The sequence below is a fragment of the Mytilinidion resinicola genome (assembly GCF_010093595.1).
Source record: "Mytilinidion resinicola strain CBS 304.34 unplaced genomic scaffold BDZ99scaffold_1, whole genome shotgun sequence".
NCBI lineage: Eukaryota > Fungi > Ascomycota > Dothideomycetes > Mytilinidiales > Mytilinidiaceae > Mytilinidion > Mytilinidion resinicola.
Window position 1 is genome coordinate 1011877 of NW_022985437.1, and position 13147 is coordinate 1025023.

Genomic DNA, 13147 nt, shown 5'->3' on the forward strand with positions numbered 1-13147 from the left:
CAACTTTCACTACTTCAGCTTAGTTATTGCTATTCGCCCCTAGCACCACCACATTCTTGCACGAGCCCTGTTCTGCCTCGTCGCCGGCTCTTCTTGTCTCTATTTCTGCTCTCTGCCTTCAACGCCCGCGACACGCGCTGCACTGGCCCGCGAGCCTACCTCGTTGCACAGGCAACTCCCCTTGGGTTTCCAGCTATCCCCGCAATAATGGCAGCAAACAACATGAACAATCTGACTACTCTGATAAAAAGGTTTGTTGGCCCCTCCTGGCCTCCCAAACACAAAGAAGACTCGACCATGAGCGAACACGACAACGCCCTAGCCCGCCGCGTCTCCGGACCCGTGCATTTGCAACCAGATGCGCTGACTACTATGATACATAGGCTCGAGGCTGCCACCTCTCGCCTGGAAGACATTGCCTCGACGTCTGTCGGCCCTGAAACTACCACCGCCAATGGCTCTGTCTCGTCCGCCGTGCCTCCTGCGCCTCCGATGCCACCCAGCGGCAGCACAGCTTCCGCCCCAGCCGAGCCAGTGGCTGTCCTACCTCCTTCAGTCGAGGCATTTGATGTTCTCCTCAATACAGAGCTCAAGGCATGGTTGGATCTGAGTGCCAAGCTGGGAGGCGTCATTGACGGACAGGTACGCGACCGTACATGACGATTTTTGTGAAGCTTGCATGCTTATCAACAACCGGTACAGGCGAAAGCAGTCAAGCAAGCGTTCGATGCGCAGCGCGTCTTCCTCCTCGTAGCGACCAAGGCCAAGAAACCAGATATGGGGTCTCCGAAATACATGGACCTCCTGAAGGATATTACACAGGCCATGACAAAGGTGTCTGATGTGCGACAGTCCAACAGGGAACCAGCCCTCAAAGATCCATTATCAATGGTTGCGGATGGCGTTGACACACTCAGCTGGATAACCATAGAGTCGAAGCCCGCGGATCATGTCACAGAGCTCTTTGGCGGAGCCCAGATGTATGGCAACAAGGTTCTGAAGGAGTATAAGGAAAAGTAAGGCATATGTATGGTGGATCCTTCGGAATATTACTGACATATAGGCGCAGACCAGACCGGACGAATGTAGAGTGGGTTCAAGCATACTATAAGTTGTACAAATCGCTCGCCGCCTACGTAAAACAATTCCACCTGACTGGCGTTGCCTGGAACAAAAATGGCATCGACGCCAGCGAAGCTCTGAAGCAAGTCAAATCATCTCCAGCTGGAGCTGCCACAAATGGAGCCCCAGCTTCTCCCGCCCCGGCAGGTGCTATTCCACCACCACCCGGCCCTCCCCCTCCACCAATGCCCCCAGCACCGAAAGCAAAAGCTGCGGACATGGGTGCTGTTTTCAGCGCTCTCAACCAGGGAGAAAACGTGACAAAAGGCTTGAAGAAGGTCGACCAGAGCCAGATGACGCACAAGAACCCATCATTGCGGGCTACTGCACCAGTGCCGGAACGCAGTTCCAGCATCGATTCAATTGGACGGAGCAAGAGCCCTGCACCTCCTGGGAAGAAGCCGAAGCCACAAAGCATGCGCACAAAGAAGCCCTCAAGAAAAGAGCTAGACGGGAACAAATGGATAATCGTAAGTACTTTGCTATTATCTTGATTGTTTTGATATCCGTGAAGCTAACCGATAGCGCATAGGAGCACTTCGATGCACCGGGTGACATCGTCGAAATCGATGCCGAAATCAATCACTCCATTCTCATCTCCGGATGCAAGAGCACTACTATTCGTATTAATGGCAAAGCAAATGCCATTTCTCTCGACAACTCCTCCCGTACTTCGCTGATCATCGATTCCCTCGTCTCTTCTGTCGATGTGATCAAGGCCCCCAACTTTGCCCTCCAGGTTCTCGGCGCACTGCCAACAGTTCTTCTCGACCAGGTGGACGGTGCACAGATTTACTTGTCGAAGGATAGCCTGGCCACGGAGGTTTTCACCAGCAAATGCACGAGCATCAATATTAACCTGCCTCCAGAAGAGGATGGAGGTGATTATACCGAGGCGCCAATTCCAGAGCAGTTCAGGAGTTACATCAAGAATGGTCAACTGCTGAGCGAGATCGTGGAGCATTCCGGATAAACCAGCAAGCCTTTCCCATTTGTTCGGACTAGCAATCCTGGAGACAACTTTCGGACAGTTAGCATTGGATGGAGTTGACTGTTGAGCCATGCGGAATTCGCCGGGGTTCTTGGAGCAGGGTGGTATTTCCCCGTGTATCACAAGTTTGTATAGAGCCTTCCGCCCTCCCTTCGTCTTCTCTTCTTTTCATGAGACAGATTAGTATTAGTAAATTCAAATCCTTTTTACCTGCTACTCGTGCTTCCTTTCCCAGTTCACAAGTGTGATAATCACCCCAGTTCCAAAATCACTGTCCCAATCCACGCACTTGTTTCTATCTTAGCCACACCTGGACCCACCTCCCTCCACGCCCCACCCGTTAGGGAGTGATGGAAGGCCTATTAGCCGAGCGCGCGTGCGACGCGAGCTGCGCCAACGTGCCTCCATCCGTCGCGCCCCTAGTGCACCACGATATCAGTCATTCTAACCCAACTAGCACATGCATGCGGGGAAAGTGCTGTGCCTGCAGCTGACTGCATATCGATTGTTAATGGAGCCTTCCGGCGTGATAGGAACAAGAAGAGTCTTGACTTTGCCGGATTCCGAAAGTACCTCTCCACAGCTTAAGTATGAAGACAGTTTATGGTAGATCTGAGAATAGGTATAAAATATTAAAGAAGCAATCCTCAGAGTACCAGCAAATCTTAAATCCTCGCAAGTTCAACCGTCAGTGTATCTGTATAGACTGGAGCAACATCGTTCAAGCAATGCCCGTTCTGGGAGCGAGATTCAAGGTTCCACAGATTAGCGTGGAGGCCTATTGATCACTGTCTGCCGAAGAGGCTAGGATCTAAACGAGGGGAAGGCCTAATTGGAAGAGAGAAACCTTGAATTAAAAAGATACTTTCTGCAATACGAACGTGTGCTTATAGGACCCAAAAGTGGAAGTTTGATGCACTTTCCGTTACGCATTCACAGTCAAATTTGCATGATCGCTAAAGTGCTTCAGGCTACATTTTCCACATCCAATAGCCTACTATCAGCTTCGTCTTTCGTGCTCTGGACGTGTTAGGTCTCTTGAAGAAATACAATCAATGAGACGTGGCCTTAGCCTTATCCGCCAGAACCTTCTGCACTGCGGGTCTAGCCACGATTCTGTCATTCCAGGCTGCAAAGTACGGCACTTCAGTCTTGAAGTCCCATCCACTTACAAGCTGTGGTATGAGCTGGTCCCACATGACAAAAGCCAAATCGGCGTATGTGCACTTATTGCCGACAAGATACTGCGCCCCAGTGTCCTTCAGATGACGGTCTATGACCCCAACAAGGCGCTTGATTTCGTTGGTGTAGCGATCAATCGCAGAAGTCAAATCCTTTTCCGGGTGTGACCATTGGAACCAGGCAGCTTGACCAAAGTAGGGGCCCTGGCCGCTCATCTGGACATGCAGCCAGGAGACGGTGAGGTATTTCTCGGGGATATTGGTGTATGCGAGCTTGTTTGTCTTGTCGTATGTGTCGATAAGATATTGGATTATAGCACCAGACTGGTGGTGACTTCAGTCTCTACGTGAAGTTGAACGTCGTCTGCTTGAAACTCACCTCGAAGAGCGTGACGCCAGTGTTTGGGTCCTCGATGGCTGGGACTCGTCCATTGGGGTTCTTCAACACGAACGGCTCTTTTTTGACATCCTCCTTGGCCACCCACGACGTCTCGTAGAGAATAGCGAGCTCCTCAAGGATGATAGCAACCTTCCAAGGGTTTGGCCCAGAGGGATGGCTGTATAGGATGATGGACTTCGTCATTTCGACAGAGAGACTTGAGTATGCGGTCGCTTTGTTGTTGATATTGTGAATAAGGGGATGTACAATTCTGAGTTTGAGTTGAAGCTGACTGAGAGCGAGAGCTACTTATTCATACTTTCCAGATATACGGCCTCCAAATACAATGCCTCGCATACCCTTGTAAGCCCCCGCCGAACCATTTGTAATCTTTATATAGAGGGTAGATGAACAAACTCTCACGTCCTTGTAATCTCACGAGGTCCGAATCAGGCTTTATATTACAGACGGACTTCTAAACTTATTAAGTACTGAGAGGCTATGAACCGGAGGATAGTAGGCTATAGAGCTTTCACGGCTACTCAAGTTGCGCGTGATACGTTCGGGAGGCTGGAATATGGGGCCCTGACGATACTGTACTACGATAGTTCCAATTACAAAGTAGGGTGGAAGTGGTGTTTTCGTAGATTTCAAGGCGCGTGGTTTGACGGCTGCCGAGCCGGAGCGCTGACAAAACAAAAGCTTGGAAATAGTTTAGGTTGACTGGCGGTACTCCATGTGACGTTCCACGGCTGCCTTGGCCATCACCAACAAACTTGCTGATCCCGGATTACGGCCACGATTCGGAGGAAACTGAGAACAGTCACGAAGCAGACCAATATTCTGATAGGGGTACGTGCTTTGATCTCGGGCACGACTAAGCCTTTGTTCAGCAACCGCCCGTCACCAACCTGCCACCTTCAAGCCCAGGGCACGTGTTCGTGCAAGAGAACCTATTAGGCCATCTTCCCGATTTGGCTGTAGCCTCAATGGAGAGGCCAGGGATGCGTCAGTCTGGCTTTTGCCAATTTCTTTCCCTCGCGGATGAAATTATCCTTGCCGTCATCGAACGAGTCGACCAATCCAAGGACCTCTGCAGGCTAGCTAGAACGTGTGGCCGCTTTCAAGCTCTTGTTGAACCATATATCTACCGATCAGTTCTCATCCGCACCGGGGCCGAAGCCGAATGCCTCGCCACCTCCTTGGACCGTAGGCCTTCGCGTACTCTAGACATTCAGCACTTCGAGGTCCGGTACATCCATAAGGTTGTTGTCGACGACACCGGCATTCTTCAATCAGACAACGAGAGCGGCATCGAGAATGTCGACCGGATACTGCCACATCTCCGAAACTTGCGTCATTTAACAATCGAGTCACCTTGCATCAATAACAATCCTTGGCGCGGTGATGAGATGATTCCTTGGAGGAGCGGCTGCCGAGTAAGATACACTCCTCTGTTTCGGGCAGCCAGCCAGGCAACCAGCCTAGACGTACCTTCAAATGGGCCTCTCCTATTTAACAAGCTTCAAACTGGTAAGAAACCCGTCTTACACGTACGCATTAGGCTGTTAGTTGACCTATGGTAGTTGTCTTGCATACCCATGGCAACACTCAGAAGTTCGAGCTAGGGGACGATGCTGTCATTTTTCTTCACCCTACGCTCCAAAACCTAACAATTTCCTGCTCCGATATCACAAATCGCATGTCACTTCCTCCACCTGTTGAAAATATTGAAAAGACTACTGCTCTCAGGAGTCTTACTTTCATTGAGTGTAACATCAACGCTATTGCCCTAGGCACAATCTTGCGGTATCCTCGAGCCTTGAAGGAGATTAATCTTGGGGAAAGAATACATCACTTCCACGATTCGCCCACTAAACCCTTGGTACACTATCACAGAGAGTTCATGCACGCTCTCTACCAGCAGCATGAGTCTCTCGAGTACATCAGAAATGTCGGCCGTCGACGTTGGAGACCCGATCCATCGCAGCTGGGGCGTATAACTCTTCGCGACTTCGAGAATCTTCGGTGCTTGGCCTTAGATCCCAAATCTATTCTCATAAGCCATCTAACTACGAACGGAGCCCCAAAGTCGCTACAAACGCTTAGGCTATTCAGTGACTATGTTCACTGTTTCAATCCCCCCGCAAGGTCACTGCCGCACAGAGGGAGAGCCGAGTGGAAAGAGCTCTTGAAAATAACCGATAGAATGCGACATGTTCGTCAAGTGGACATCGTCCTCGCTCAAACCTTCGCTGATGGAATATTGCAATCACGTGGATACAAGATGGAGGATTTGTACCGCATTTGGCAAGCCAAAGAGCGACGGCAAGACGTCTACAGGTTCGCCTTTGCGTTGAAAGACCAGGGCAGAGCTTTCAAGCTGTACGCGGAACATTTTCAGGGGGGCGAGATATTTATACCCCCTTTCCTATACGGCGAGGACACACCCATTGAACACGTGATCTATGACTCGGAAGAGCCGTACGTTTTCAACACTCCAAGCCGTCAGAAACACCAAAGAGAGGCCGACCAAAATGATAGAGGGCTTGATGAGAATGAAGTGGAGGACGAAGTGATTGTGTTAGGTCTCACAGGGTAGGCTCGTCGCCTACTGCTTGGGAAGGTTTGAGGTCCTTTTCTATTCATATGAGGAGCATTCTAGGCGTCTGGCAGGACGACATTGAAGGGTGCGCTTTAATCCCAGTGCGCTCAATCCTCTCAAGGTTTTACTAGGCTCGGTGACCCATCAGCTTCCATCCATTGCTGTGGTGATGGCAACTGATTTTCTGGCCTGTTAGATGTCCATAGCAGGTCTCCTGCCCTGATGCCCGTCTTGACTATTCTACGTTAGTGCAATGGGCGATGATAATCGAAGTGCTTGTAACATTGGAGATATAAAAAGAAAAGTCTTTCCAAGGTTGCTGAGGCTGAACTTTCAAAACTCGAAGTGTTTGAAAGGAAAATATGTGCTATCTTCAACTGGAATGGTCATCCTAATCCGTTACCTGTCCGTGAATACGATATCGCGGGCCGCGTGGGATCTAAATTTGGAAACAAGGCTAGACCGTACCCGTCTCGCCCCTCACCAACCTCCTTGCGAGGGTTGTCGGCATCCACCTCTTCTCTCTCCTCGCCTTACAATTCAAACTCTTCCTTCAATTCATAATGCGTTCCTTCTTGTCACTCGCTTCTTTCTTCGCTGCCGGAGCGCTGGCATCCCACCTCGGGTCTACGTCCGAGGACTGGAGAGATTATACATGGAGTTACTACCCCGAGAACACCGCCGACGAGTTGAAGGAACTCGGACTCCCTTTGCCAGAGATTGCGGCGCCCATCACGACGGTTCATGAGCACGAGAACTATGTCGTGAAACTCGAGTGTTTGGGTTGCCCGTTCCGGGTGCGAGAGTATGGTCAGGTCGTCGAGCATTGGCAGGAGAATCCGCAGGACAACTCTTTAGTAAGACACTACCCTTTCGAACAGCTTGCGGAAGCGTCTTTGGACTATGCTAACTTTACTCAGCTATTCAACTTCTCCATAGCAGAGGACAAACGCTCTCTCCTCGTGAACGGCAAACAGATCTACCCCCTCGTCCTACCAGCCAACATCTACTCCTACCAAGTTCCCGCCAACCTTTCGGCCGATATCATGCGCAAAATGGTCGACATGAGGATGATGGATAAATCATGGAATGTCGGCACCCAATACGGCAGCTTCGAGATCTCGTTCGAGCAGACGACTATGATGACAAATGAGCGTCTGGTTCAGCTTCTCCAATTCGATATCACGCATGCTGAAATCCGATGGATTCAAAACCCCGGTGTCGCCTTGCTGAACCAGCCCAAGCAGAAATTAATCCAGCTGAAGCTGAGCCAAGAGAACATGCGAGAGGGCCTCAAGATCAAGAGCATTGAGCTCGTAGAGCAGGGCGAAAAGATAACACATGCTAAAATGCCCTGTGGGAAAGAGGCGCCTAGGTTCACTCAAGTCTTCAGGGCGACGGAATGGGACTACTATGGCCACATAGGTACCCTTGCGTGGACCTGGAAGAAGGCTACTGGGGAGGCCACGGACTGGTTATTCGATCACACATATCTCCTTTTTGCTTTGGTCTTCGTGCTCGTGTTCTTGAGACGCCGCATTCAGCAGAGGCGCGAGGCGAAGAGGGCTATTGAGGACCCCGAAGCCGGTTTGTTGATCATCGAAGATGATGAGGAGGCAGCCCCGGAGCATGTGCAGGATGAACAGCAAGTGGAGCCTGAGCTTGAGAAGCTTGTAGCCGAGGAAAAGATATCCGACGAAGCCGCACCGGTAAATGGAGATGTTGACGTAGTCGAGGAAAAGAAGGAAGAAGAAGCAGAACTGACCGTGTCGGACGAGTCCAAACCCTCTCTCCTCGACTAGTCGTATAACGCTACTTCTACAGCTTCTGTACTGTTGGTACTACTTTGTAAACTGGCGAACGCACATATAATATCGTAATTGCTGTTTGTATCTGCTCTGACGACGGCTCTAATTCTATATTTTTAGGCCCCGGAATATAAAGTTCTGCAGAATATCCATGCCATCGATGATAGTGACAGATTGAAGCGTCCACTAGCCAATAGGTTAGGAATACTTCCTACAAACAAATCACAGCATGACCTCTACTTATAGAGCCTTGCCTTGAAGCTCATAATTTTTGCTCATTGTCGAATGCTAATACCGAGACTGCGTCCGGGGGTTTCGCGAAGACAAACCCGTGGATTACATGTGAATGCGTGATAGCTCCTGCTGAAGTAGCGCAACCCCCACACTACGCGATCCTTCAGCCCGACGCGTCAGGATATCAGACCGGTGCACTCCCTCATTGACAGTCGCTCACCCCCATCTTCCTAGCAGTTTCTCCGACGAAGATATTGAGAATTTAGAATGACCAACTGGGTGGTGCCTTTGGCGCCACTGAGAAGCGGTCGATTCTCATACGGCAGCGACGGCCTTATGTCGAAAGGCCGCCGGCGTGTCGACGCACCCAAGCTACGAGAACTTCTTTTTCCTAACGAGGTCAAGATTAAAGGAGGTAAACTAGCCCAAAAGTACGCAGAACAAGAAGCGAACGAACAAGCGAAGAGAATCGTTAAGAAGAAATGGATAATCGCGCAACTGACCCATTACGGTGTTGCCTCCCTTCCCAGAGCCAGAGCCCGGAGTGACGAGAACAAGGAGCTCCTATGCCGCAGTGTGAAGGAAGGAAAGGTCAGTTCGCGTGGTTCAGAAAATAATTCAGTTGAGTTTTGATACTGACTTCAGATAGTGCGATACCGTCCCCAACATATCCGCGACATTGAGGCTGCACTTACACTTCAATACGAAGAGAAAAACACTCCCCATATGGTCCTCGAAGAACAGCGTGTATCTAAGCTTATCGAGGAGCAGAAGGGATTGAAAACAGAAGGATTCGAAAAGCTCTCGACACCTGGCTTGGAGGCTGCTTACGTTATGGCAATGTTCATGCGCAAGTACTTCCTCAATGACGGCGGAACACCAGATCAGTCCAAGGCTCCTGGACCCTTAGTACTCACAGGGTTTGGCGATAGATCCGGCATGCACAACAGGGCTCAACAAGTGCCTGGATTGGAGACATATAGTGGCGGAGAAGGAAATGCACGTACGATAGTCGTTGGATGGGATAGGAGCGCTGTCTGGGGAGCAGCAGGCAATATCGACAGTGCACAGCGGGCTGAGCATGAGAAGGAAAAGGAATTCGAGTGGGCCGAAGTGATGAAGAAGCACGGTTCCTTCATCAAGAGTCTCCCGAAATCTGCCAGCAGGCAAGCCTTCTCAATTGAGCAAGCAAGAGGCTCTTATGCCATTCAATGTGACAAGATCACGTCGGAGTGGCCCCAAGGTTCCCCCTTGAAACTGAGAATCGTACTAGGGCTACAGGGCGTGGTTGGCATGTTCCACTTCGGGGTCATTGAAGGCATCATGTGGTTCGAAGTGAACGAAGAGGGGCTGTTAGGGATGGAACATGATGAGGATGAGTCTCAAGACGAGGACAACTTTGAGGATGAAGATGAAGACGAAGACGAAGACAAGTTAGTTACCAACCCTCTTCCACCTAGTAACAAACGCAAGGCCAGTTCGACGGCGGCTCGCCCCACCGTGAAACGAGGCAAGTCCACCTCGACTCGGCAGAGTCGTCGCCTCTTCCTTAAGTGGCGCGGCCGCGAGACAGGCGAAGGCGAAATTCAACTCGACCACGGCAACAGCAACATGGCCATATCGACTTCCTTCATGCTACGTGCACTAGGTTCGACGGATATCTTTCTGCAAACCTCCTAGGCAAAAATGTGCCATTTCAAGGCTACCAAACTGGCTCTGGATTTGGGCCGATAACCAAACAGTGGAGTGATTACTCTGAGAGGGCATATGAGCATGTGAGGGTGACTCGTTGGCCTTGAGGCACCCCCAAACGGGCTTTTGTGACGTTGAGTTGATTTTGGCCTGAGCATTAGTTGAATTTATATCAATTTGGATAGTCTTGCTTCTAGTGCTGAATAGTATGCTGATTGCCTGATCCTATAGCATGTGTAGATGAATTGAGATCTTTGTAAATACTGCACATTCTATTGTGTTGCCTATCTGAGCAATTTCACCCATAATTTGAAATACACTACCGTTCTTCCCATTATTGGCTTGGGTAGAATAACCCTGTCTACACTGAGCGACAGTCAGAGGGAAGCGGAACAAGACAAGGTGTGTAGCCAAAAGCTGTATTGATGATGTCAGGCAGCTAGCTATTGAGTGGAAGGAGGAAAGATATAGTTAACTAGTTACAGGGAGCTGCTGAGTAAGCTGCTAGAGAGGAAGGGGCCGACAACACCTAGCGGCGTGCACTTCAGAAATAGCGGAGCCTAAGAAAGACGCCGACCTAATCGTCGTCCTCCCAACTCAGCCACATACATCTGCACGCTCGTTATCCAACGCTTAACGAACGCTTCCGCAATCAAACATTCCCGACACCTTGACCTCACCACCAACATCATGGCTACTCGCATGGCCAATCGCGAGCAGCTCATGCAAAGAGATCAGGTCCTTGTTCCCAGCCTACCGACACTGGCAATCAAGGGCCACCTTTGTTTCCGCTGCTGCAAGTCAGCTGAAAAGCTTTCGAAATGCGGTGCCTGTAAGCGCGCTGTGTATTGCTCGAAGGGATGTCAAGTAAGCGATTGGAAAATTGCTCACAAAAACCATTGTAAACTGCTGAAGGAAATCAATGTCATTGAGGAGAAAGAGACGGCGCCGAACAGGTCCTGGGATCTATATCGAGACTCCTTGTATTCTAAACTTCAGTGGCTCAAATCTACACAAGACGTCCCACCAGCTGTCCAGGACATGATACAGTAAGTCACGTACCTCCGAAGTCGCATCTCCTCTTTTTTCTGGTCCAAGATGTGGCTCATCATTAGTGAAGGGCACAAGTGTACTGTGTGGTCTGTCATCGGAGCGAAGCAAATACTGGTTGGTCCAAATTTGCGTCGTGTCCATCTTGCCTTCGGGTATCTACGTGTCAGACCTGTCCAGCGAAGAACTCCCACTCCGAGAAAGTATGTAAAGACAATCAACTTTTTAATCAACTCGAACGCTTCCTCATCGACTGCTTCGAGCACACCGGGGAGGCAACGCCAGCACAGCCTACTTTGAAACCAAGAAGCACTTATGAACCTCTCTCCATTCACGATAGCTGGGAGAAATACTACAAAGACCTATCTGATGGAGCCATTATCGACGAAATCACCACCACGCCTGGCTTCAGCTTACTGAAGCCACTAGCTCCGGACTTCGAGGATTCAGTACCAGAACGGATACGCCTCCACCACATCCTCGGCACTGATGTGATGACGATGCCCATTACGATTCTCGCAGCACTCGAAGACACCATACCGGACCTTGCAAAAAAGACAAGCCTGTTTTTGCATTTCGTTGGGCCGACATCTCGAGAATGGCGCAACATAGCTCTCTTCGAAGAACTACTACACCTCCTTCCCGCCCTCAAATCGCTACGCATACTCTGCGCGGGTCCGAGCTCGTATGGTCTAATTGGAGAGGATATCTTATCGCAAGAAATGGATCTCAAGTGCTGCCCAGACTGTCAGAAAGCTGGCCGCAAGCGGTCTATGCAGTCTTTTCGTGGAATGTACCACGACTTCGTTCAGCGGGCGGAATTTTCGAAGCCAGACATGGCGGTGCTATTTCACAGTGGTCGGACTCAAGCTGAGCAATCGAGCTGGGCGCCAACTACAAAAGCGCTGCTTGATTTAGGGACATTGACGCTTTGCACGACTTTCAACGAGCGAGAAGCGAAAGAAGAGGTCGCGGAATTGGACGGCTTTGGGGCGAATGTCATTGCAAGGCTGGAAGTGAATACATGGAGGGGACTCATGCCTACACCGGACTTCTTGGAGGGGCCTGAGCACGGGTTCTTTTACATGAATTACTTCCGGTATATCTTCCAGGGACGGAAGTAGGATCGCGGGGCGAACAGCACGGTGGGACATTGACCCGCATCCTCATAGACGATAGACAAATCGATATTATGCGAAGTATGATAGTATCAGGTACTAGAGTGCTACCCGACTATGAGTCGCGGAGAGAATCAGGAACCGCCGCGCCAAATACAAACCCATTCTACGAGACCTATTGCCCAATGAGTCCACCGCTCATGTGCACCAGAAAACTTGATCACGAATCAGGTGCTGTGGCCAAGCTTCCCTGCATCTCAGTCCACATCACAGAAATAGCCTCCTCCCAATCCTCCACACTCAATCCTGGGTTCTCGGTCCCTTTGGTATCGATTGCCTGCTGAAGCTGTCCCTGGGCATGAGTCATGACACGCCTGATCATATCGTTGATAGCTCCACGTGAACGAGTCACCTTACAGGTCTCTTTGTCGATCCTGATCTCAAACGCCCAGTCTCCGGCGTCCATAGGGTCGAGAGATTCTAACGGAGTGGACATGGAGTTATCTTCGTTCTCGTTCTTGGACTCGCCATCCTTCTCTAGCTTGCCTGACGTGAAGAAGAGGTCCATGCTGCGTAGACGACTCGCCGCCGGTGCTAGTGGCCCTCTGAGGATGGAGAGCTGTCGGTCTAGCTGGCCCTCGATAGTCTCCTGAGGTACCTTGTTATCATTGAGAGACATCTTGAAGACTGTTTCGCAGAGACAAGTCCACAGCACATCCTCCCATATGATTTTGGAGATATGTAGTAGCGGATAGAGTTCCTCTAATTTCGTTGGCCGGCCGCTGTAGACGACTCCGATATACGGCAGTTGGCATAGGGGTAGCTTTCGGGGGTGACCTGCGTAGACATGCCGGTAAACTGGTGTTCTGAGTTCAGGTGGGAGAGAGAGGAGTGTTTTGATGGTGGTTGCGTTCTTGGGTTTGTTCGGAGGCCATTTTTGTGATCGAAATCAGTGAGTGTGAGGTCC

At 50.4% G+C, this 13147-nt stretch overlaps 7 protein-coding genes across 7 annotated transcripts; 5 read left to right on the forward strand and 2 right to left on the reverse strand.

Annotated features, from left to right (window-relative positions):
- The first annotated feature begins 27 nt into the window (after window positions 1-27).
- BDZ99DRAFT_430965 (uncharacterized protein) lies at window positions 28-2330 on the forward strand. Its single transcript, XM_033717268.1, has 5 exons — window positions 28-251; window positions 384-642; window positions 703-1016; window positions 1070-1592; window positions 1655-2330. Exons 1-5 carry the CDS (start codon window positions 208-210, stop codon window positions 2093-2095), a joined length of 1581 nt encoding a protein of 526 aa, XP_033584067.1. The 5' UTR covers window positions 28-207; the 3' UTR covers window positions 2096-2330.
- Window positions 2331-2959: 629 nt separating this feature from the next.
- Window positions 2960-4299, reverse strand: BDZ99DRAFT_430969 (glutathione S-transferase). The gene is made up of 2 exons (XM_033717269.1): window positions 3674-4299; window positions 2960-3618 (listed from the first exon to the last, which is right to left on the reverse strand). Exons 1-2 carry the CDS (start codon window positions 3875-3877, stop codon window positions 3166-3168), a joined length of 657 nt encoding a protein of 218 aa, XP_033584068.1. The 5' UTR covers window positions 3878-4299; the 3' UTR covers window positions 2960-3165.
- Window positions 4300-4662: 363 nt separating this feature from the next.
- Window positions 4663-6676, forward strand: BDZ99DRAFT_564904 (uncharacterized protein; the record flags this gene model as incomplete). The annotated part of the gene is made up of 2 exons (XM_033727410.1): window positions 4663-5206; window positions 5260-6676. 2 exons carry the CDS (start codon window positions 4663-4665, stop codon window positions 6273-6275), a joined length of 1560 nt encoding a protein of 519 aa, XP_033584069.1. The 3' UTR covers window positions 6276-6676.
- A 107-nt stretch (window positions 6677-6783) lies between these two features.
- On the forward strand, window positions 6784-8228 carry BDZ99DRAFT_404513 (uncharacterized protein). Its single transcript, XM_033716395.1, has 2 exons — window positions 6784-7135; window positions 7199-8228. Exons 1-2 carry the CDS (start codon window positions 6842-6844, stop codon window positions 8078-8080), a joined length of 1176 nt encoding a protein of 391 aa, XP_033584070.1. The 5' UTR covers window positions 6784-6841; the 3' UTR covers window positions 8081-8228.
- A 359-nt stretch (window positions 8229-8587) lies between these two features.
- BDZ99DRAFT_564906 (uncharacterized protein) lies at window positions 8588-10279 on the forward strand (the record flags this gene model as incomplete). Its single annotated transcript, XM_033727411.1, has 2 exons — window positions 8588-8915; window positions 8970-10279. The coding sequence occupies 2 exons, from the start codon at window positions 8588-8590 to the stop codon at window positions 9998-10000; spliced, it is 1359 nt and encodes a 452-aa protein (XP_033584071.1). The 3' UTR covers window positions 10001-10279.
- Window positions 10280-10702: 423 nt separating this feature from the next.
- On the forward strand, window positions 10703-12186 carry BDZ99DRAFT_374896 (uncharacterized protein; the record flags this gene model as incomplete). Its single annotated transcript, XM_033714946.1, has 2 exons — window positions 10703-11061; window positions 11133-12186. The coding sequence occupies 2 exons, from the start codon at window positions 10703-10705 to the stop codon at window positions 12184-12186; spliced, it is 1413 nt and encodes a 470-aa protein (XP_033584072.1).
- A 214-nt stretch (window positions 12187-12400) lies between these two features.
- BDZ99DRAFT_470162 (uncharacterized protein) lies at window positions 12401-12859 on the reverse strand (the record flags this gene model as incomplete). Its single annotated transcript, XM_033721614.1, has 1 exon — window positions 12401-12859. The coding sequence occupies one exon, from the start codon at window positions 12857-12859 to the stop codon at window positions 12401-12403; it is 459 nt and encodes a 152-aa protein (XP_033584073.1).
- Window positions 12860-13147: the final 288 nt, after the last annotated feature.

What these genes read in the sequence shown, in the direction of transcription:
- BDZ99DRAFT_404513 (XM_033716395.1), top strand. Translation starts at nt 6,842, where the DNA reads ATGCGTTCCTTCTTGTCACTCGCTTCTTTCTTCGCTGCCGGAGCGCTG. An exon ending in ATCCGCAGGACAACTCTTTA is followed by an intron (nt 7,136 to 7,198) that starts GTAAGACACTAC and finishes AACTTTACTCAG; the next exon opens with CTATTCAACTTCTCCATAGC.
- BDZ99DRAFT_430969 (XM_033717269.1), bottom strand. Translation starts at nt 3,877, where the DNA reads ATGACGAAGTCCATCATCCTATACAGCCATCCCTCTGGGCCAAACCCT. An exon ending in CTGGCGTCACGCTCTTCGAG is followed by an intron (nt 3,619 to 3,673) that starts GTGAGTTTCAAG and finishes AGTCACCACCAG; the next exon opens with TCTGGTGCTATAATCCAATA.
- BDZ99DRAFT_430965 (XM_033717268.1), top strand. Translation starts at nt 208, where the DNA reads ATGGCAGCAAACAACATGAACAATCTGACTACTCTGATAAAAAG. An exon ending in CTGACTACTCTGATAAAAAG is followed by an intron (nt 252 to 383) that starts GTTTGTTGGCCC and finishes TATGATACATAG; the next exon opens with GCTCGAGGCTGCCACCTCTC. An exon ending in GAGGCGTCATTGACGGACAG is followed by an intron (nt 643 to 702) that starts GTACGCGACCGT and finishes CAACCGGTACAG; the next exon opens with GCGAAAGCAGTCAAGCAAGC.